Here is a 21,798-nt window from a genome sequence, read left to right on the forward strand (position 1 = left end):
GCTGTGGCTGCCCCTGGATCCCTGGAAGTGTTGGAGCAGGTTGGAGCCACCTGGTTTAGGGGAAGGTGTCCCTGCCTGGGGCAGGGGTGGGCTGGATGGGCTTTAAGCTCCTTCCCACACAAGGCATTGCATGATTCCATGATGTGAAAGGCATGAGAAGGGAAGGACAGTGAGCTGTGCTTTACCCAGCCCACAAACCAGTGGCAGCACCTGGGTCCCTCCAGCGTGAGCAGGATTTCTGAAGGCAAAGCCCAGCCCCAGTTTGTGCAGTGGTGTTGGGAGGACACAGCTCCAGCTGAGGAGCACATTCCCTGCTGCAGGCCTACATCCAGATCACCTACGTGGAGCCCTACTTCGACACGTACGAGATGAAGGACAGGATCACCTACTTTGACAAGAACTACAACCTGCGGCGCTTCATGTACTGCACGCCCTTCACGCTGGACGGCCGCGCCCACGGCGACCTGCACGAGCAGTTCAAGCGCAAGACCATCCTCACCACCTCCCACGCCTTCCCCTACATCAAAACCAGGATCAACGTCATCCACAAGGAGGAGGTGAGGCCGGAGATGGGTGAGGATGGGGCCTGGTGGTGCAGGAGGCTCCTTCAGCTCCATTCCAGCTTAGTGTGGGAATGTTCTTCACTCGGGGTCACCAATTGTGGTGGTGTCTGCAGGGGTCCCAGGATGAGGGAAGAGATGAGAATCTTGACTCCATGTTTCAGAAGGTTGATTTATTATTTTATGATATATTAAAAGAAAATTATATACTAAAACTATACTAAAAGAATAGAGGAAAAGATTTCATCAGAAGGCTAGCAAGGAATGGAATGATAATAAAATCTTGTACTGCTTACAGCTTCGACACAGGTGGCTGTCATTGGTCGTCAAGTAAAAAACAATTTCACATGCTGGGTAAACAATTTTTTAAATCACATTCTGAAGCAGCAAAACATGGAGAAGCTGAAGCTTCTCAGCTTCTCAGGAGAAAAGATCTTAACCAAAAAATTTTTCATGAAATATGTCCGTGACAGCTTAGGAGTTGCCAGGGACTGCTCCCTGTTGCCATTTGACCCAAAGTAAGCCCAGACTGATTGGGGGCTGTGTCTGCCCCACCACCTCCACACCTGGTACATGGAGGGGCGCTTGGAGAGCTCTGCAGGCCGGGCTGGGTTGGTGTTGGAGCAGCCTGGTCTAGGGAAGGTGTCCTGCCCGTGGTGGGGGTGGAATGGGATGAGCTCTAAGGGCCCTTCCCACCCAACCCTTCCATCATTCTGTGATAATGGAGGTTTGCTGATTTTCCAGGGGTGGGCAGGATCAGGTGTGGTCACTGGGACTCTGTGAGCAGTGACCCAAAGGGACATGAGTGCCACTCAGAAACATCTCACACAGCTCTGGGGTGCCCAGAAACACAGTTAAAATCAAGCCTTATCTTGATGGCACTGAACCAAGATGATGCATTTCTGATGGTTTCAGAAATGTTGGTGTCCTCCACCCCTTAGTGGTGCCACACTGTGGATTTTTTTAAATTATTTTTTGTTTATTAAATGTGTGAGATGGTATTTTTTTAGTTTTTAATTTATTTTATTTATATTTATTTTTAATTTTATTTTTTAGTTTTTAATTCGTTTTTATTTTATATAATAGTTTTATAAATTGTGAGTTTTGTAGTATTTTAATGAATTAAAAATGGAGTTGTATTTTCTAATATGGTTTTTAAGGATAAATTGTTTCATTAAGGAATTATATTTAAATTATTTTTATTTTTAATCTAATATTTCATTATTTGTGGTTTGTAATGTGGATTTTTTATTTAATTATATAATATTTAAATTTATGAAGAAGGTGAAGAAGAAGGATTAGTTTTTGTTTTATATATATTGTTTATATATATAACAAAATTTTTATATATAGTTTTATATATTTTATTATATTTTTAAATTTTTAAATTCTAAGTTTTTTATTATGTGATATTATGTACTTTTATCTAAATTATATATTTATAATCTTAGTCTTATTATTTAATTTTGGAAGCTTTCTTTATGGTTTTAGGTCAGATGTAATGTTCTCTTGGGGGTTAGTGCCTGTCAGCACAGAAAGTCTGAAATTGTCAGTGAGCAAGGTTCCAACACCACCACACTGTGGCCTGGGTGATGCTGAGGGCCTGTGCCTGGTTGCCAAGCTCAGCCATAACAAAAATCCTCTTCTGGCTCCTTGCTTAGATCATTTTGACCCCCATCGAGGTCGCCATCGAGGACATGCAGAAGAAAACCCAGGAATTGGCTTTTGCCACCCACCAAGACCCTGCAGACCCCAAGATGCTGCAGATGGTGCTGCAGGGATCAGTAGGTACCACAGTGAATCAGGTGAGGATCACTGTCCCAGCTGGGCTCTGCAGTGCACAGCCTTGGGCCTTGTTTCTCAATCCCCCTAGAATTTGTTCAGTCTGTGGCATGTGTTTAAGGTCACTTAGGGTAGGGCTAGGCCAGCTGTTCCCAGTGATTTTGCTATTTGAGTAGGAGTCTGGAAAATGTGGAAAGAAACTGGGAAGAAACATCCCTCCCTCAGTTACTGCTCCTTCCTGGCACTTGCAGTTGTTTCTGCCTGCTCCTCTTCCCTGAACTTTCCCTTTGTTAGCCAGGCTCTGCAGGATCGTGTCCTGCTGTGGATTTTCAACAAAATGGAAAGCAGTGGAGAAAAACTGAGGAAAAGCTGAAGGAGCCTGAGTAAAGCACAGTGCACAAGCTGGAACAAAAATCAGCTGCAGTTCTGAGTGCTGGGTTGAGTTTATGGTGCTGGCAAACACTCCCTGGCTTCCATCTGCATTGTTTAAACTTTGCCTCAGTTGTGAGTTGAGCAAACTTTGTCAGGAGTCCTTATAAAGGAAAACAAATGGAGAATCTGTGCAGTTTCTCACACTGTTTTCCAAAAGCAGAGTTTTAAATAAAACAAAGCAAGGCCCAAAGGCAACTCAGTTGTCACTGAGGTTGGTGATTTACACCAGATTTCCCAGCTGCAGCTCTTCAGGATGCTTTGTGTAAGGAAATACTGTGTTTTGTGGATGTTTTCTACGTGGCTGAACTTTCTCCAGTGATTGGATGTGACAGACAGTTCCCAGAAACTCACTGTGCCCCTTCTTCTCCTAAAGGGACCATTAGAAGTTGCACAAGTTTTCTTGTCTGAAATCCCCAACGATCCAAAGCTCTTCAGACACCACAACAAACTCCGCCTCTGCTTCAAGGACTTCACCAAAAGGTATGGAAAGGGTTCCCAGGGCACTGCCAGGTGCAGAGGCTGCTGCTGCCACCCCAGCAGGGCCACATGCAGTGACCCAGGGCTGTCCTGCTGTCCCTCCACCTCCCAGCTTCCATGTGCAGCTCCTTCCTCACCTGCCCAGCCCTTCCCTGTTGGTGCTGCTGCTCCCTGGCTTCGTGGCCCTGCTGTTCAGCAGGGAGGAATTGATCCCAGCTCAGCTGTGAAGTGTCCCAGAAAAATCACAACAGGCCAGAGCTCTCAGCCTGGCAGAGTCAGGAGGAACTGCTGGGCTGGCCAGGAGATGAAATTTCCTTCTGAAGTGAATTTCTCCAAGCAGAGTGGAGGGATGCTGGCACAATTCCCTGGAGAAATGTGCTGGCTGCTCTACTTTCCTTGAGTCATGCAAACTGCAGCATCTTTTATAGCACCAAGAAATTTTAAAAAGCACCAAAATAATTGAAATGAAAAACCTGTGAGCAAATAGATCCAGTGGAAGCATAGCTTTCCCCTGTGAAATAAATGGATTTACTGATACAGTTGTTTTCCTACCCTTTATTTAAATTACATCTTCGCAAGCAGGAGAGTTCTTGATGAACATCCCAGGCTGCTATTTATTAATCTCTCCTGATTCTATCCATCTTTAAATCCTCTGGGACTGGAAGTGGCTCTGTGGAAATGAGCTTTTCATTTCTCTTCAGAGAGGATAAATGTAACTGGAGGGAGGGTAAATGACAATAAAAAAGGAGTGGTCACTCTGGAAATAGGAGATGTGACACCCTCTCCTTGCCCCCTGGACACCAGGTGGTTCAGCTGAGCCCTGATGACCAAAAGCCAAGACAAAGGGTATTCCCTGTGATCCCAGAGGGACAGTGGCTGTTTTTGTACCGTTGGATGAACAGACCTGCAGCAAGGGGCTGTTTCTGCGTGCCCAGCTCTCTCTCAGAGGGTTTGTGTTGCAGGTGTGAGGATGCCCTGAGGAAGAACAAGAGCCTGATCGGGCCGGACCAGAAGGAATATCAGCGGGAGCTGGAGCGCAACTACCACCGGCTCAAGGAGGCCCTGCAGCCCCTGATCAACAGGAAGATCCCACAGCTCTACAAGGCAGTGCTGCCTGTCACGTGCCACAGGTGCATATTTGGGGTTCCTCTCGGGGCACAGGGTGTGAAACTGAGGGCTCTCTCCTGTGCCATCCGTTTGTTTTCAGTCCTGGCTCTCCTGGCTGAGCCCATCCCTGTTCCCTTCTGTCCCTCCTGAGAGCACATTCCCTTCCCAGCAGCTGTGGTAGGTGGTGTTTGCAATGTTCCTTTTGTTCCTCAGCTAGGACAGTCAGTTTTTTGTTTGTTTCCATCCTGCATCCCATTCCTTTTAGATGCAAAACCACCCTCAGCATGGCAGGACTTTATTCCCGATGAAAATGGGATCAGGCGTTCCAGGGGGGGAAATTGTTGGTGCTGGAAGACCAGGAAGCTGGAGATTGGGTTTGTGTGAGACAGGACATAAAAATCCCAGAGGGAATCACAGGATCACAGAAGGGTTTGGGTTGGAAAGGTCTTAAACACCATCCAGTCCCACCCCTGCCAAAGCAGGCTGCTCCAACCTGATCTGGAACAATTCCAGCTTTGGGGTGACCAAAACCTCCATGTGCAGCTCATGGATGAGCAGGGGATTTGGGGTACAGCCACTTTCCAGCCAGGCTGTGGCTCCCAGAACAGGGCCAGGAGTGGTTCCCAGCAGCAATCTGTGAGCCCTGTGGAGTTCCCTGGCAGCAGGGCAAGGCTGGATGTTCCTGGAGCTGAACTCAGGGGGTTTCTGGCTGGGAGTGCTGCAGGAAGGTCCCTTCCCTCCCTGCCCAGCTTTGGGATGCTGCAGCTCTCCCCAGCTCTGTGTCCCAGCTGTTGCCTGGCAAATTTTCCTGGCTGGCATGGTGGGAATACCAGAGCTTCCCTCCCAGCCAGGCACCCTGCAAATGCTTTTGGTGTGGTAATTATTATCTGATCAGATAACCAGCCTAATACAGGTATGACATAAAATACCCTGAAAATCATAGAATATCCTGAGTTGGAAGGATCCCGCAAGGATCACTGAGTCCAACTCCAAGTATTCCTGGCAAATTCCACTTTAGGGATGTGTTTGAAAGATTTAAATAAGGTTTCAGTTGTGCAGGTGTTTGTGCTGCTTCTGTGTGTACACAGGAATTAAACTTTCTGTCAGTGCTCTGGATCATCCCAGATACAAACCCAAACCCAATTCCTTGGAAAAGCAACGAGTTTTAATGCCAGTGGATTTAATTTTTGTTGTAACCAGCTCTAGGAAATACTGGAAATCAATTCAGAGTCATTCATCTGGTGAGGCTTCTTATTTCACCATGGAAAATCTGAGCTCATCATTGTATTTTCTCTCCCTCAGAGACTCCTTCAGCAGGATGAGCCTTCGCAAAATGGAAATCTAAACGAGTTAAAAACCAAAATAAAAAAAAAAAGCACTTAAAAAATTAAGGTTTTGAAAAGAAAAAGAGCCTTGTTATCAGCGCTGGGAATCAAAGAAGTTTTATTGTGAAATAAAACTTGGACTTCATCCTGGACATCCCACACACCTCTTCCTCCATCCAAGTGTTCAGTGGCCAAAAAATCATTCTGAAATGTCAAATGTAGACTTCTCAATGTTTGAAAAGAAAAAAAAAACCATCATGGCAGTGGTATCCAGAGTATTGGTGATGAGCTGTAAACTTACCTGTTTTTTAAGGCATTTTTATGACTCAAAGGTACACTAAACGCATTTACCTTTATTTATAGCATTACCTAATGTTAAATTTATTTTACTTTTAGTTCCTATATTTAATTTATATTAGGACCATACGCAAATGCATTTTGGAAGTTTTTAATGTAGTGATGATGCTGATGGTTATTTTGATGGTACTATTAAATATGTGAATGTTTACACTTTAATTCCCTGTGCATTGGACTTCAGGGCTCAGCATCCTTGGGGAAAAGGTTCAGAGCAAGGTAAGTCATGGTAACATTAATTAACAGAGTGCTGATTGTTTATTATCCCTGTTCTTTTGCTGCAAACATAAAAAAAAATAATTGCACCTGTAGCCAGCAGCAGGTGGAGGCACAGCTTGGTACCCCCTCACCTCCTTCAGCCCAGCAGGGGAAGTTTCAGCTTCACTTGTGTGTGTTCATGGACATCTCCACCAGCTGGGAGGTGCCAGCATCTCCTCACCCCTGGAATTAGCAGTGTCCATGGAACTAAACTCATTTTATGTAATTTTTTAATTACAGCCTAATTTCACAGGGCAAAAAACCCTAAAATGGTGTCACAGTTTAAAAGGGTACAAGGCATTCTTTGCATTGCTGTTTATGTGAAGAAAGATGTGTTTTACAGCAGATATTTTGGGGTCTAACACTGCACTTCAAGGAAACATCAGATTTGGAGCTGAGTTCACAACTCCTAAATCTTGTCCTTAATATTTTTCCTCTCTGTGGTGAACAAAGTCCCCTGGAAGAGGTGGTGTGTGATTAAACACATTTATTCTCTCTCCATAAACACCTAAGTATGCATAAAATACAGATATACACACAAAGCCTGAATTTGATAAACATACTCTTTATATATATAAAAAAAAATAGAAGGAAAAATGGGTTTATACATGAAGTGGCCCCCTTCTGCAGCAGCACTAAAGTTTAGGGTGGGAAGGGTCTTTTTTCCCTTCCTGCTACTTATTTTAGGTTATTGGAGACTTCTCCCATGCTCTGTCATCCCAGCAGCTGCACAGTGGGGGTGCTTTGTGTGCCAGGCTCTGGAAGGTTCCCTGGAACACAATAATCCTGAATTGGTTCTGTCTCACACCTGCATGGAGTTCCCTGCAGAAGGAAAACTCCAAACTTTCCATGGATATTCCAAGGCTCTTGCAAAGCCCAGGGGTGCTGACAAGGCCTTGGAGGTGCTACAGGAGTCAGGGAGTCTCAGAATGGAAAATATGAAGGAAGGAGGGAAGGGCTTTGGAAGAGATTTACAGGAAGAGGCATTAAAAATATTTACACAGTGCAAACAAATCCAAGGAGCCATGAAAGGATAAAACTTTAATTTGCAGCAGTCCTGCTCCAGGACAGGAGTTACAAGCAACAAGTTCAGGGGGTGGCAAGTGGTGCTTGAGTGAATATCCCAAAAATCCACCCCCAGTCCCTCTCCCTGTGCCAGAGGAGGGGTTTTCATTCTTTTCATTCAGCATCTTCCAGCTGAAGCTGTTTTCTCTTCAGCTGCCACAAAGAATCTCCTCCCAGGCTGCGCTGGGATGATGGAAGGCAGCTGGGTCTTCCTGACATCCTATTTTGGTGTAAATAATGGTATTTTGTTTCCTTGGAACATTCCTGATGCTGCAGTTGAGTGAAAAAGATAAAAGTCTTGCACTAGGTGTAGAAAAATAAACTTTCATTTGCAGGCTGAAATTCAGCAAAGCCTAAAAACTTGCATTCTGTAATGGGATTGGGCTGCCCTCGCAAGGTAAGATTACTCATATTTTTGTAATGTAGCTTTTTCTTGGTTTTGACTCTGAAATTATTTATTATTATGATACAATGCTTTGGAAAAGGGAAAGTGTATTTTGTCATTGCAGGGTTTTTTTATGCTGCAAAATCAAGGCCTGTACAACATTCAGAGGTCAAACCTAACATGGAAAATGCACTAAAAGAGATTTTTCCTGACTTAACCTCCATGTTTATACAACATTATAATAAAAGGTAGTAAAAATTAAGTATTGCAGAATTAACTAGGCAGAAGTTTTTAGGGGTTTTCCTGTAAATAAATTAATTTGTAGTGGAAAAAGGTGAAATATATCCAGGGCATGCTCAAAGCCTGCAGTGACAGTTGATGTCATTCCATCCATCCTGGGACAGACTGAACAATCCCCCTTTTTTGAATCAGATTTGTTAAGATCTTAATTATCAGTTTACAGGAGTCACCTTCAATTCTCTGATAGACAGTTTGGGATTGTCATCTCTAGTATTTAGTGCAAATGTTTTTGGTTTTGCAATGTTTCCCCTTAACCTCTCAACTGTGGTTAAAAAGTACCTTCAAATTAGGAAGTACTGTCCAAGAACCAGCTAAAAACCACAGAATGTATTCTAGGAGCACTTTAATTCTTTAAGATAATTTCCCAGCTTTTTGTTGTAACTGTTCCCAAAGCCCTTTCCCTTTCTGCTTTCCCCTCTCCAAACACAACAGGCTGCTCTGCTTGTCTCAGATGCGGATCATAACTTTTTATTTCATATGTACATCCTTAACAAAGCATCAAAGCCAAATGCTCTCCTTTCCCCCCAGTTTCAGTGAGCTCCAGGTACAAATTAACTTCAGTTAGAAGGTCACCACTAAGTTCCCAACCACCCCAAACAGAGATGCAGATTTGAGGGCTTCACTCTTCAAAGTACAAAATTATTTTAATTACACTACACTCTGCCCTTGGTTTGAAGTATTAATCACATCTATTTACACTTTGCTCATTAACACCTATGCACCAAGATGCAAATTAGACCAGTCAAACACTTCCATGAATTCAGTTCCCTCCAATGCTCTGGACAAGGTTCCCAGACTTTTCTTTGTGCTTCAAGTTGCAAGGAGCAGGAAAGAATGGGAGCAGGAGAATAAACCACGTCCATTACCCAACGACTAAATATGAAATGTTACTTCCCAAGTTACAAAAATACACAACTTCTGATGCAATTTGCTAGTTAATATACATTTACTCCAGGGTATGAATACAAATAACTTTTATTTAAAAAAAAAACAAAAACAAAACAAAAACAGGGAAAAAAGGAAAAAAACCCAGAAAAAAATAGAGAAAAAAAGGAAAAAAAAGCTAATAATACAACAGGCATGTCTGAGACCTAGAGCTGCATTAAAACCACTACTGGGTGCTGTAGGCATCGTTTAGAATCTATACAAACTGGTATTTCTAAAAGGTCAGAGCACTATTCTCCAGAAGAAAAGTTATGGTGTGAGTCAAGTCCTATGTCATGTTTTGTTAATTCAAGTCGAGCCACTGGACACCGAAGGAAAAAAAGACCAGAAAGATGAAGAATCAGTAGCTTCAAAAAACAAACAGCCGTTGCTTCCAGGTAGTTTGGATGCAAATCAGAGCCAGAGGTGTATGCAAATCCCAAATATTTACAGTCCAAGTACAGCATCACTCTACAATTTTCTTATAAAACAGTAGGTAAGGAGTCGATGTAGATGACGACGTCGGAGAAAGAGAATTCAGAAAGTCCTTTTCCTCTGTGACCTTCACTTCGGAGTCATCGAAGAGCAGCCACTTGCCCTCGTACTCCTTGAGGCTCTGGAGCACGTAGAGAGCTTTGTTCTCCAGAGCTTTGTTCTCCAGTCCGTTGGCCGCCAGCACCGGGGGCTCGCCCTGCTCCGCCCGGGGCTCGGTGCTGGGCTCGCCGCGCGGCTCGGGCGCCACGCTCGGCAGCTTCTCGGGGTTGGGCTGTTTGCTGGCACACAGCTCACAGTCAGCCTTGCTCTTCTGCCCCCCGAGCAGCCCCACGGCCTCCACGTTCTTCTTGCCGAGCACCTTGAGCCTGAAGGAGACCTCGCCGTCGTCGTAGTCCTCGGCCACGGTGCGCGCCTCCTCCTCGGTCAGCGGCTCCGGCTTGAGCGCGGCGTAGGCCGGCTCGGGCAGGAAGGTGCCCCTGTCCAGCTCCAGGCTCTGCAGGTCCGTGACCTTCACCGAGGCCGTGTAGTGGCCGCTGCTGATTGTGATGCCGCTGTGCATGACCACGGCGAAGAGCCCGTAGGTGTCATTGGTGGGCCGCGTGCTCCACTCCTCCAGGGACAGCCTGAGCGGCGTCAGCAGCGGCGTGTTGATCTTGGACAGGCCCCCGTAGCAGTCAAACCTGCCGAGGGACACAGGGCTTACACCTCCTGCCACAGCACCTCCCAAACACCACTTCAGGTGGCCCAGAGCTGCAGCCATATCCTTGCTCCTCAAAGATATGGATGGTGGGAACTGCTCCCTGCTGCTCTGGCCCAGCACCAGCATCCCAGGTCAGGAAAGGCATTTTTATGACTGTAATGTTAAGTCTTACAGCCCAGAAACTGTAAATTTTAACTATTTCTGAGATCCCATTTTTCTAAAGTATCAGCTAAAGATAACTTCTAAATAGTGATGATACAGGTTCAGCTGATTGTTACCATTCCTGCTCCTATTTCTGCACAACACCCCCTTCTCTCTCTCACCATCCTGTTCAAAAACAAACCAAAAACCTCTTCAACAGCCAAGGCTGAACCAAGCACGGTTGGGTTTGTTTTTTTCTCCTCCTGAAAGAGTCATTTACTAAATAAAGCATTACTTATTTTACTTTCAAGTAGCTTTAATACCACTCAGAGATGGTGACTAATTTTCCTCAGCTCCCCTCAGTGCACTATAGCTGTGCCAGTGGTGCTCACCTGGGATTCTTCACTAGCTGTCCTGTGGCATTCTAATTTTTCAAACAAATCTGTGGCTAATTTACTTTGGGAAAGCCTCTAGTATTCCATAAATATTCAGTATTTTGTTCACAGCACACAATTTACCAGGAGGGGAAAAAATCCTTTCATTATAGGGATCTTCTACAGAGCTTGAAGAGAAAATCAGTGTTGGGATTTCACTGTGCATCAGCCTCCTTGAATGATTCTGCTCTTGGTGACTTGCACATTGCATCAGCCCAGATCAGTTAACCCCTTTATTTAACAATAGGCTGTGATGTCCTAATAAATTCCAGGGATGACTCAAAGTCTTACTCAACTGTGAGGGTGTTGCAGGGAAAAATACTGGGGAGTACAGACAAGCCCTGTAAAACTGAGGTTTCCAAGAGCTCACTGCTCTTATCATAGGAAAAAATAACTTAAATCCAAGGAAACTGCAGCCATGGCATAACTGCAGTTATGATTATTGTTTTCCCGGATTTAATTTTGGTTCTGCTTCACTCCTGTTCAGAGCCATGAACCCTGAGAGACACAAATAAACACAGTGACACACACAGATCCTCAGTCACTCCAGTGCAGTGAAACCTCACTTCAGACCTCTCTCACCACCACATTTCACTCCACCAAAAGGAACACAGAAGAGCACAGAATCAGAAATAATAAAACTTAAATCTTCTGAAAATCCCTATTAGCAGCAGGCAGAAATAGAGATATTCAGAAGAGAGTCAAGAAACACAGAACTGCTGGCGGATACCCTGGATTACAAATCCAGTTCCACTCAAGCACACTGGGACAATCATATTCACAGAAAACAGGAAAAAGCAGGCTCTACCTTTCTTCTCAATGAATCCAGCATCAGAAAGATTTGGAGAGGAGGAAATAAGAGAGGAAATCTTTTCCTATTAGCTTTTTGTTCTTCTTAATGATAAGAATCTGAAGACAGAAAAATTGCATGCCAAGTACTCTGCCTGCTCTGACTGATGCACTTCAAACACATCAAACCTGATTTCTGCACATCTTTTGAGACCATAAATTAGTGACATTCTACCCACTGCACTGAATTTCACAAGACAAAAAGCTGATTTTCTCACAGATTGTTAAATTTCTATAGTGGAAATGCTTAATTACATGTTACCAGTTAACAAATTCCTCCTAAACAGCTTCACAGCCTGCTCACACGTGGCCTGGCATTTTTCCCCACATACACACTTGCCAAAGAGAATGACTCCTCCCCAGGCAAGGAGATTTTCACACTGGCTGCTTTATTTAAAAAAAAAACACTTTGCAAAGCAGCATCTAGAAAAAATGAATAAAATCCTTATTAACTGCAAATATTTACAGTACCCTTCATTTCTCATTTATTTACAACTCAGTCACCAGAGAATTCAGTAGAGCACAACTGAGCAGACCAGATTCCAAAATTTTTGTGGGAGCTAAAAGTTATCTGAAGATTCTTATCTTAAATTTTTTTTTGCTTAAAGCCAGTAAAGAGTTTGTTTTTTTAGCAGTGACAGGGTTTTGCCCAAGAGAAAACATCCAACCCAAATATCAAGAAACTCTTCTAAAGAGCTTCAGCTTCATTATAGTTTTTATGTCAGGTTTTCCACTCTGACTTCCTTAATTTCTGACTGGTAGCCCTTGGCAGAAAATTTATGGAAGGACTGAGAGGACACATGAGGAAAACCACAAGAGACTGGATTCACTCTGACCTGGAAATTGGTCTGAGTGTTTTGGAGCAAGGAGCTGAAGCTGGCCAGGACAGAAGAGGTGAGTGAGGCAGGAGAGGATTGGTTAACTGTAGGCCCTTCCTCATGGAAACAAGAAAATAGGAAATACAGGAGCAAATGGAGGATAATTTTCATGTTTTTCACTCAACTGTGATGATTTTTAAGTGTGCAGCTCTAAGTCAGTATATACAAATCCGTATTTAAGTAAATATTGTGGAGATCAATGAAAAGACCATTTTGTATGTTATGATTCTGGACATGTATGGAAAGACATTGCAGAGACAGAGGAAATTCCCTTTCTGCTTTGTCAGAAACCTGGATATTCCTGTACAGTGCTCTAGGGATGGATTTTTCTTTGTTTCCTCTCATCCCAAAGAAAATCCCTAAATTCTTAAGTATTAAAAAAAAGATAAAAAACACTCCCACAACTTCTTTCAAAACATAAGGATTGCTACAATTACAATGCCAAACTGATTGCTTTGTAATTTAATATCAATGATGCTGATACTATTGTGTTTTTAAAGTAATTGTTCGTTTTGTTTTTTTTTTTAATATTAGCTCTTTAAAATATTTATCTGATTATTTTTTCCCCCAAAATTTTAGTGTTTACATTCAGGCAGAGACCAAAGTCTGCTTAAAGGAATTGGTCAATTTTGGGGTAATGAGTGTTGGCTCTTTAAAGTTTGTTAACTCCTGATTTTTTTTCCCCACTAACATTCATCTTTTTAGTACTCACATTCTGGCAGAGACAACATCAGACCCTAAAATGCAGATTTGTTCTCATTACTTGTTCTGGTAAAGCACTTAAAGCTGCCTCTGAACTCACAGTTTATTTACTTAAAACTTAATTATCCCCTTAAATAGAGGGATATTTAAAGTAAATAAAGTTTTAAGAAATATTACGTTGTTCTAAGAGTAGAGCTAATAATTTTTTGTTAAGGAGTCTCCTAAAAGTCAGTTTTTCTGGAAATAATTTCTGCCACTACCTGGAACAACACAAAGCCTTTATGGCATTGGGGGCTTCATCCCAGCAATTAACTCCAATCTGGGAATCTTTGGGAAACACTCCAATGCATTTCCAGCTCTTGGGGTAAGACTTTCCTTGCTGCAGGACCCTGTTTGGTAAGACAGGCAATGCATACTCACTCCAGGCCACTGGCAGCAAAGCACTTCAAGTGAATTGTGATCACTTCAGGCATTTTATCGAACAGGAGGCTGCGCTCTGCTTCCGTGTAGTGGTGGCAGTTCTCACAGAAATATTTGTCCTCTCCCACAATCCTCTCCACTGAGGCAAACTGGGAAATTGCCCATTTCAGAGTCTTCATTTCTGTTTTTGGCTCTGGAGAAACTAGAAAAGAAATTGCTGTATTCAGGGACATGCCAATATTTACATTTCCAACTCATCCCGCCAGAAGAGCAACAAAACAAAATATGCCAAGTTCAGACCACTCCAAACCTGCAACACTGCAAAGAACACTCAGTATGTGTGAAATATGTGATGTATTCCCATCTTTGGAGCATTTCAGGAAGGGATGAAAACATCCCTTAATGGATGTCATTACTCAAAATTAGGATTTTCCCAAAGCTCCTTTCAGATCACACAGTTTTGTTGCCATGTCTGGAAATGCAGAGCTTGTATGAGACCAGAATTTCACTTATTAAGGCAAACCCCCGAAATAACCAGAAAGTTCCCTCTCACTTCTTGCATTTTGCCTCCTCTGCCACCCTCACATTGCTGACAGGATCACCCGCTGTCGGCAGCACTTCACATACGAACATCACCCCACACATTTTCCTTTGAATCCTTCAGCAAAATGGGGAGCAAAAGCAGGAAAAGCTGCTCCAAATTAAATCAGTGGCAACTAAAATTAATTCCCTTAAAATTCTCAATTTCAAGATGTGTTTTTGGCACGCTTCCTTTTGAAAATAGCTAAAAAACTGCATATAGATCAATAAAATTTGTGAAAGAGACCACATGACTAACATTTACAAACATAATACAAATGGTATTAAAATAACAACAATCTGAAATACTAAGATTTTTTTTTTAGTAACTAAGGAAAAAACCTGGATTCTTGTTTCTTTTATTTCTAAGAAAAAATTTAAATGTTTCTTATAAAAAGAAGAAAAAGCAAAATTTCTTATCCAGGAAGAAAAAAGAAGACTCAAATCAAAGGAAAACCTGCTCATAAGGAGGAAAGCAGGTGCCTAAGTGACAGATTGTAGGCAGTCCAAGCCATGTGTTAAGATCTGGAACAATTTGAGTATTATCTGGATTTGCCAACATTATCACCACCATGTTTCCAAAGTCTAAAGTTAATCAGGACAGGAGATAAAAGTCTCTAATTTTACCCAGCACAAACAGGAGCCCTGCTCCTTCCTAACTGCAGCACTGTCCTTCCCCATGGCCGGCTGAGGCAGGAACACACCTCACAACCCTTTTCTTTTGAGCAAATTACTTACTTTCAGAACTCTCTTCACTTTTAGAAAGCTCATCTTCTTGCACTGGCACACTGATGTCCTGAAAGTCCTCCCTCCTTTCCGTGAAGCACTCGCACTCCAAGCACCTGGTCCTCAGCACTAACTGGCCCTGGAAGAGCTTCTCCACCAGCTCGAAGACAGCCAGCTCTGTACCTGCAGAGAGCACATGGGACATCATTCCAGAGACCCTTCAGACCCTGCTTATCCTCACAAAATCACTGTTACACCGTGGCCTTTAGGGAGCTCAGATAGGAATTCAAAAGCAAAGCAAATCACGAGCAGTTTTCATGGTATCAGCTGCTTGTAAGTAAATAAGGACCCTCTGTCTCTTGGGCCTCAAACTTTAATTTCTGTTCTAAATTGGGTTCTTGTTTTGTGCTTGAAGTGTGACAGTGTCACATTCTGGAATATTTGGATGCCATCAATGGACTGCTGAGCTCCTCAAGGAGCACCACACTGAGGGTTTGCCTTCTTTCTGTTCATTCTCAGTCCTCTCCTCCTTCCTAAATTTACTGGCCAGTTTTGGCCAAATCTGCAGAAGAAATGCAGAACTCAAAAGACTCTTCATTCCTTCAATTTTTTTATAAAAAACTGGTGGGTGGAAAGTTCCAGATTAGTAAGTACTGGATTTATACTGAGGGCCTTCCCTCAACATGTATCTTGTGTTTCATTGACATAAACAAAATCCAGACCTGCCAGCCAATTAGCATTTCTAATTGGTATCTATTAGATCTAAATAGATTAGATCTTTAATACATCCTGAGTCCTTCCTGGTTCTTGGGAAGGTTGGGAATATGGAAAGATAAAGGGAAAAAGAGGATACTGTGTGTAAAACCATAGCTAGTGGTGTTTGGTTCTGTTTGCTCCTGCCAGAAATATCCCTTTACATCTCAAATCCACTTGCTCTTTCTATGGATGACAAAAATTAGTGGTAAATACAAACCTGGTAATATTCAGCCTTTTTTATACATATTGTACAATGATTACAGAATGTTAAGAGAAATGCCTTGAGATCTAAGCTAAACAGGTCAAGTTCTAAGAGAAAAAAAATTACAAACACATATAAAAATAAATTCTCTTTCCTAAAAATCATCTTCAATTCCTGAAAAATCTAATTTTGTGTTTAGGGCTCTGCAGGCTGTGCAGTCTGAAGGCTGACTTCCCACGCATTGTACTTTCTTAATCCTACTAATTTTAAGCCCATCCACTTGTGCACCAACCTTCCTTTTTTGGTTCTTTTTCAGTTCCTTTTCCATGATGGCTTTCCACAGGAGACGCTGGTTCATGATATTCTTCTTTACTGTCACCATTTTCACACTTGACAGCCGACTCTTCAAACTCGCAGTCATATTCTTTCCCTGGCTCTTTGGATCCCAAGTTTGTAGTTAACTTTCCTAGACTGTAAAATTTGGACAGAATACTGGGCTGTTTGCAGGAAGATTTTAACCAGTTTAACCTAAGGCGCGACTTTTTCTGCGTGGGCTTGGCGCTCTCGCTCTCCCCGGAACACCTGGCAATGGCATCCATTTGGTTTTCCATCTTTTCTCCCGTGGCTTTCCTCTTGGACCTGGTTTGTCTTTGATTTTCTTCTGCTGCAATTTGCTCTTTTGATACTTTGGATTTTTTCTTGGCGTTGCCGCCCTCGGCGTCGCTTTTCCTTTTCCCATTTCCCTTGAGCAGCTTCTCCTTGGCCGCGTCTCCGCCGTGGCTGCCCGGGCTGGGATCCTCCTCCTCAGCAGGGCTCACAGACCCGTTGCTCTCAGAGTTTTGGCTGGGTTTTTCCTCCAGTTTAGCTGCAGGCTCTTCCACAGGCAGTTTGTTCAGCTCTTCCTTCTTCAGCAGCTGGCAGGTTTCCTGGATGTTGCCCAGGATACACTGCAGCACCTCCTGGGCATCGTGCTGCAGGTACCCTTCGTACATGGGGTTCAGCTCTCTGTGCAAAGAAAGGAGCAAAAATGAGGGTTTGGTATCCTCTGCTAACTGGGGAATGTGATTTGAGACTGAAATCAGCGATTTAGAAGTCATGGAGGATCATGTGTCCTCTCTGTCAGAGCTGGGGGAAGGTTCTGCCTTAAGGATTTACATATACCCAGAAGTGGAGCTCCTCAGCTCCAAGGGGATCCTTCCCATCCCTGAAGTGTCCCAGGCCAGGCTGGACAGGGATTGGAGCACCCTGGGATTGTGGGAAGTGTCCCTGCCCATGGCTTTAAGGTCCCTTCCGACCCAAACCTCTCTGTAATTTAATAACACTTCTGTACCTAAGCGCTGTTTTAAACCCCTTGTGCATTACAGTTTCCAACGCCATGGTGCTGACAATAAGCACAAAAATCTTGCTGCCTGCAAGGCCACCCCAAATTTAAAGCCATCTACCTTGCACCAGCCTCTAAGGCTGGGCAATGTAATGGCCTGGAAATGTCAGGACAGAATTCTGTCAGCATTTGGGGGGTTTGTACCTGAGGGTGTTCAGCAGCCTCCGGGGCTGAGTGGCCAATTCATCCGTGTATTTCTCTGGGTTCAGGAGAAAACTGGCTTGAAGCTGCTCAACTGAAAGGATCAAGGAGTGCAAACTGCAGATGAGTTCATAACTTGCCAAGGGATCTTCTTTACAGCCTCCCTGCAATGACAATGGAAAGGGAATAAAAACACTTGCAACAGGTACATCAGTCACAAATTAACATTTTTCTCTCCTCTCCTCCCTTGGTTTTCTACATTTGGCTGAATTTTTTGTCTGCTATGGAAGGCAGGTGGGTTTCAGACAGTATTTTGGTTTTTTTCAAGTAGGAAACAAACATAAAGCCCAAACAGCCATTGGTTTAAAATCCCAAACCATCCTTGCCCAAACTTCAGCTCCAGGCACTGTTTCATAATTATCTATGTGCCAGAAGCATGGTCAGGTATCTTCCTCAAATTTCTTCTGTATAAAACTTGTGCTAAAGCTCAAAACAACTCAAATACATCTTCACCTGAAGTAACAGGGCAGAAAACAGTGCTGAAAAGGTTCTTAAGAACAGAAATCAGTTACATTTTCCCTACATTCAGGACAGCCTCGCTTGCAAGGTTACAAAACAAAGAACACGTGGGGATTTGTTACCTTTTCTGCCTTTTGCTCTCCTTCATCCTTTGAAGATTCTCTCTTCTTTGAAATGATGTTATATAAATGTTTTACTCCAGTTTTAAAACCAGGACAAAAATATAATACCTGAAAGCAACAGTTGAAAACACAAGAATAACTGGAGTAAGAAGTTATTCCACACATAAATGAACATTTATAATCCACACAGCTCTGCACCTCCCCAGGCACACAAAGATCCAGGATTTTTCACAGCAGGGAGGAGCCCTGAGTATGGAAACTGAAGAATTTCCCAATCAGGACAACCACAGGGCACACATTTCCTGCAGCAGCATCTTTATTTCCCTGCTGTAATGAGATGCCCTTTTCCCTGCACCCAGAATAAACCAATTTCCCCCATTTGTGCTGGACCAGAACCTCACTTTTGGAGCCCCCCTGGCCATGGGCTCACCTGCAGGACACTGTTCAGGTAGCAGGTGTTGCCCAGGTTGTTCAAGCCCACAAAAGGCAGCATGTTGTCTTTTTTCTCACAGCTGACAAGGGAGGGGGGCTGTGCAGCAGGAACCACCTGGTCACTGGGAAACAGAGAAACGGGGTAAGAGACACCCTGGAAAAAGCACTCCTTCATCCCTCCCCACCTCAGAGGATTCAGCAGTGAGAAATGCAGATCTAAACCCTGCAAAAGTGTCTGAATTCACTCTGACTCCTCAGCAACCCCCCCAAAAGCACACAGGAGGAAAACCTGATCTAAGTTCCAACACATCAAATAGCAGGAGACTGATTTAATGGAACAAAAATTCCATATTTAGATACTTTTGAATGTTCTTTCTTCATTCATAAGGCAGAAAAATGTGCCTAGAATGTATTTTTACATTGCTCCAGTCACATCATTTCTAGATGCAAAGCCAAAGCATAAAACCAGAAAAAAAAGTCTAAAAAAATAAACCAGTAAGCCTGACACACTATACACTGATTATCATTATTATTAATTACTGATAGAAATGATTAATACACTGTAATGACAAAACAGAACCAAATTTTAAAATCTCCAACTATTTCTAACTGACCACAATTTACTTTTTCCCACTTAAATCCCCTCACCAGCAATGAAACAGATTTCAGGCTCAGAGCCTGAAAAGCCCCAGTGAATGACAGCCAACCCCACAATTAAAGATCCTAAATATTTCCATTAAAATTCACCTTGCAGAAAATGAAATTTTAATATAAATAGTTCAGTGACACAGTAACTACTTATATTAACTTGAAGCACAGTAAGTTTTTCGACTGATCCCAAAGTTTGTGCCAATTAAACACCAAAAGAAAAAATCCAAAATATCAAAAGAGCAAATTGCAGCAGAAAAAACCTTGTTTTCCTAGAAGAGTTATTAGAAGAAACAGGTTTTAAAAACTAACTTGAGCACGCGATCCCAAAGTTTGTGCCAACTGAACATCCCCGGTGCGGCAAAGCCGCTCTCTCAAAACAGAAATTGATCACAGCAATGAGTTGGCTCGGTCTGCCGAGGCCGCCCGGACGTTAATTTAACGAAAGCGCGTGTTAATTCATTTAATTGAAGCGCACGTTAATGCATTGCACGGAGCGCGTGCTGCAGCGCGTTATTGCTGCGAGAACACGAAAGCGAAAGGAGCGGGGAAGGAAGGCAGGATGGAGGGAAGGCAGGAGGGAAGGAAGGCGGGATGGATGAGCCCGAGCCCGCCGCGGCGCCGCCACACAACTTCTCCCGCGCGGCACTCACATCTCGGCGCCTCGGAACTCCGCGCCCTTCGGCTCATTTTCCTGCGCCTCGATGAAATCCAGCACTCGCTTCGCCTCCTTCTTCTGAAAGAGCTTCAGCGACAGCCTGTTCTTCTTGGAGGGGCTGGCCCTGGCGCTGTCGCCGGGCAGGACGCCGGGCATGGTTCCTGCGGGGCGCGGCCGGGGCGCTCACACCTGGCGCGCACACACACACACACGCGCACACCAGGCGCCATTTACTCCCCGAGGGGGCCGAGCGCGGACCCGCCGCCCCCCGCCCCGGGCTCGGGCCGCCCCCCCGCGCCCCCCGCATGTTCCCCGCGGCCGGCGGGGCCTGAGGCCGCGGTGCGGCCGCTCCCCTCACTCACCGCTACATGCCGGCCCCGCTCCCGCTCGCCGTTGCCATGGAGACCGCGGGGGACACCGTCAGCGAACTTGGCGCGTTTTTTTTCCGCGCGCCGACGAGGACCCCCGCCCCGCGCGCGCCCCGCCTCGCGCCGCAACCCCCCCGGCCCGCCGGCGGCCGCCCCTCGAGAACGCCGGAAAACCGAGCGCGCCCCGCCGGGGCAGGCCGGCGGGTAAAAGCCATGACGATCGGAGGCGGAGCGTCCGCCGGGAGCCGGAGGACAGAGCGGCGGCGGCTGGGCGTCGGAGCTACCCCGCCACCGGCCCCGCAAGGCCGCCGCCTCATCAGGCAGCGCGGCGGGCAGCCCGCTGTGGGTCCTGCCTGGGCGCGCGCGGGCGCTGGTAACGGCCCGGCCAAAGGGCTCGGCTTCGGGCTGTACCATTTGCGTGGGGAGAGCCCTCACTCCCCCCTGCCGGCGGGAGGTGGATTGGTCCCGCTGTGACCACGCCCCCTGCACGGCTCGGCCAATCAGAGGCGGCGGATCCGTTTCCCCTCACGCCCTTAGGGCCCGGTCCGCAGTGCCCAGAGCGGAGCCTTCCCGCGCTTTGCCATAAAAACCGCACATTGCTGCGGGAATTCCCAGCGCTGCCCGGCCCCAAGGCCCCACCGGCACAGCTGTGCACCCCGCATTGCCCAGAGCGGAGCCTTCCCTAAAAACCGCACATTGCTGCGGGAATTCCCAGCGCTGCCGGGCCCCAAGGCCCCACCGGCATGCCTGTGCACCCCGCAGTGAATTTTAGTTATCACTGAGGCTGTTAGGGCTGCAAAACTGGCGGTTTAGGGGTGCAGAATGTGGGAAAATGTAAATTTCTGCGTTGTTCTCTTTAAACTGGCCCCTCCAGCACCTCCTGCCTGTACATAAAAGATGCATATTGCTCATACATAAAGGTTTTCTAACAGGAAAGACTATTCACGTAAGATATTTTATAGGTTTAATTACATAACTGACTTTGGGCAATACCCAGATCTGAGTTTTGGGGTGAATTACCCCAAATTTGAGCACTTAAAAGCCGTAGTTCCCCAGGACCAGCTGCTGCTGCCTCCCCTGAGCGTGGCACTCCTGTTAAGCACTAAAGCAAACAGAACTCTACAAAACCCACTTTTTTTTGTAGTCCTGCAATATTTTCAGATGCTTTTTTGCTGCTGCATAAATTAATTATTACAGCAGGTCACTATCCCTAAATACTCATTTGAATTATGGAAGGAATTGTGTATATTCCAACTGTGTATATTCCAACAGTCACAGCCATACTCCTGCACAGGTTTTGATTTCTCTTACAGATAAAATATCCACCTGTACCTGCACACGCAGGGTTCAGATTCCCAAGGTGAATATTTTGATTTATTTCCTTGGCCTGTGGGATGCCCAGAGCTCCCCAGAAGCTGTTGGGACTCTGCATTCCCACTGAGCATGGATGGATGGATGGATTTCCCCCGCAGCTCTGCCATGTGAACTTTAGCTCCACTCAACAACCACTGCCCGAGGTCCCTGCAGTTAATGGACACTCAGGACTACAGAGGCTCTTTTGTGTGAGACAAGAGTCTTATCCAGGTGGGTGGTGCCCCAAGGTCCTGGAAGTGCTTGGCTGATTAATAAAGTGATTAATTAAGTGACGCTGCTGGTGATGCCTTGTGCAGGCTGCCCT

At 44.9% G+C, this 21,798-nt stretch overlaps 2 protein-coding genes across 9 annotated transcripts in view; one reads left to right on the forward strand and one right to left on the reverse strand.

The window, feature by feature from the left end:
- Positions 1-8,007, forward strand: part of DOCK7 (dedicator of cytokinesis 7) — a 96,892-nt gene extending 88,885 nt beyond the window's left edge. For all 7 annotated transcript variants that reach the window (XM_030953686.1, XM_030953687.1, XM_030953688.1 and 4 more), the window contains 5 exons: positions 321-557; positions 2,222-2,365; positions 3,148-3,254; positions 4,214-4,381; positions 5,661-8,007. In XM_030953686.1, coding sequence (XP_030809546.1) covers positions 321-557; positions 2,222-2,365; positions 3,148-3,254; positions 4,214-4,381; positions 5,661-5,703 — 699 coding nt within the window. In that variant the 3' untranslated portion in view covers positions 5,704-8,007. The remainder of the gene's footprint in view (positions 1-320; positions 558-2,221; positions 2,366-3,147; positions 3,255-4,213; positions 4,382-5,660) is intronic.
- A 473-nt stretch (positions 8,008-8,480) lies between these two features.
- Positions 8,481-20,246, reverse strand: USP1 (ubiquitin specific peptidase 1). Of its 2 annotated transcripts, none has more exons than XM_030953693.1 (9): positions 20,115-20,246; positions 19,748-19,941; positions 18,445-18,568; positions 18,015-18,122; positions 17,377-17,537; positions 16,144-16,856; positions 14,906-15,076; positions 13,589-13,790; positions 8,481-10,144 (listed from the first exon to the last, which is right to left on the reverse strand). In XM_030953693.1, the coding sequence occupies exons 2-9, from the start codon at positions 19,906-19,908 to the stop codon at positions 9,436-9,438; spliced, it is 2,349 nt and encodes a 782-aa protein (XP_030809553.1). In that variant the 5' UTR covers positions 19,909-19,941; positions 20,115-20,246; the 3' UTR covers positions 8,481-9,435. The 2 variants fall into 2 exon arrangements, with proteins under 2 accessions (XP_030809553.1, XP_030809555.1); XM_030953695.1 differs by having other exon boundaries at positions 19,748-19,913; positions 20,115-20,237.
- Positions 20,247-21,798: the final 1,552 nt, after the last annotated feature.

This window comes from Camarhynchus parvulus, chromosome 8 (genome assembly GCF_901933205.1).
Source record: "Camarhynchus parvulus chromosome 8, STF_HiC, whole genome shotgun sequence".
NCBI classification, from domain to species: domain Eukaryota; kingdom Metazoa; phylum Chordata; class Aves; order Passeriformes; family Thraupidae; genus Camarhynchus; species Camarhynchus parvulus.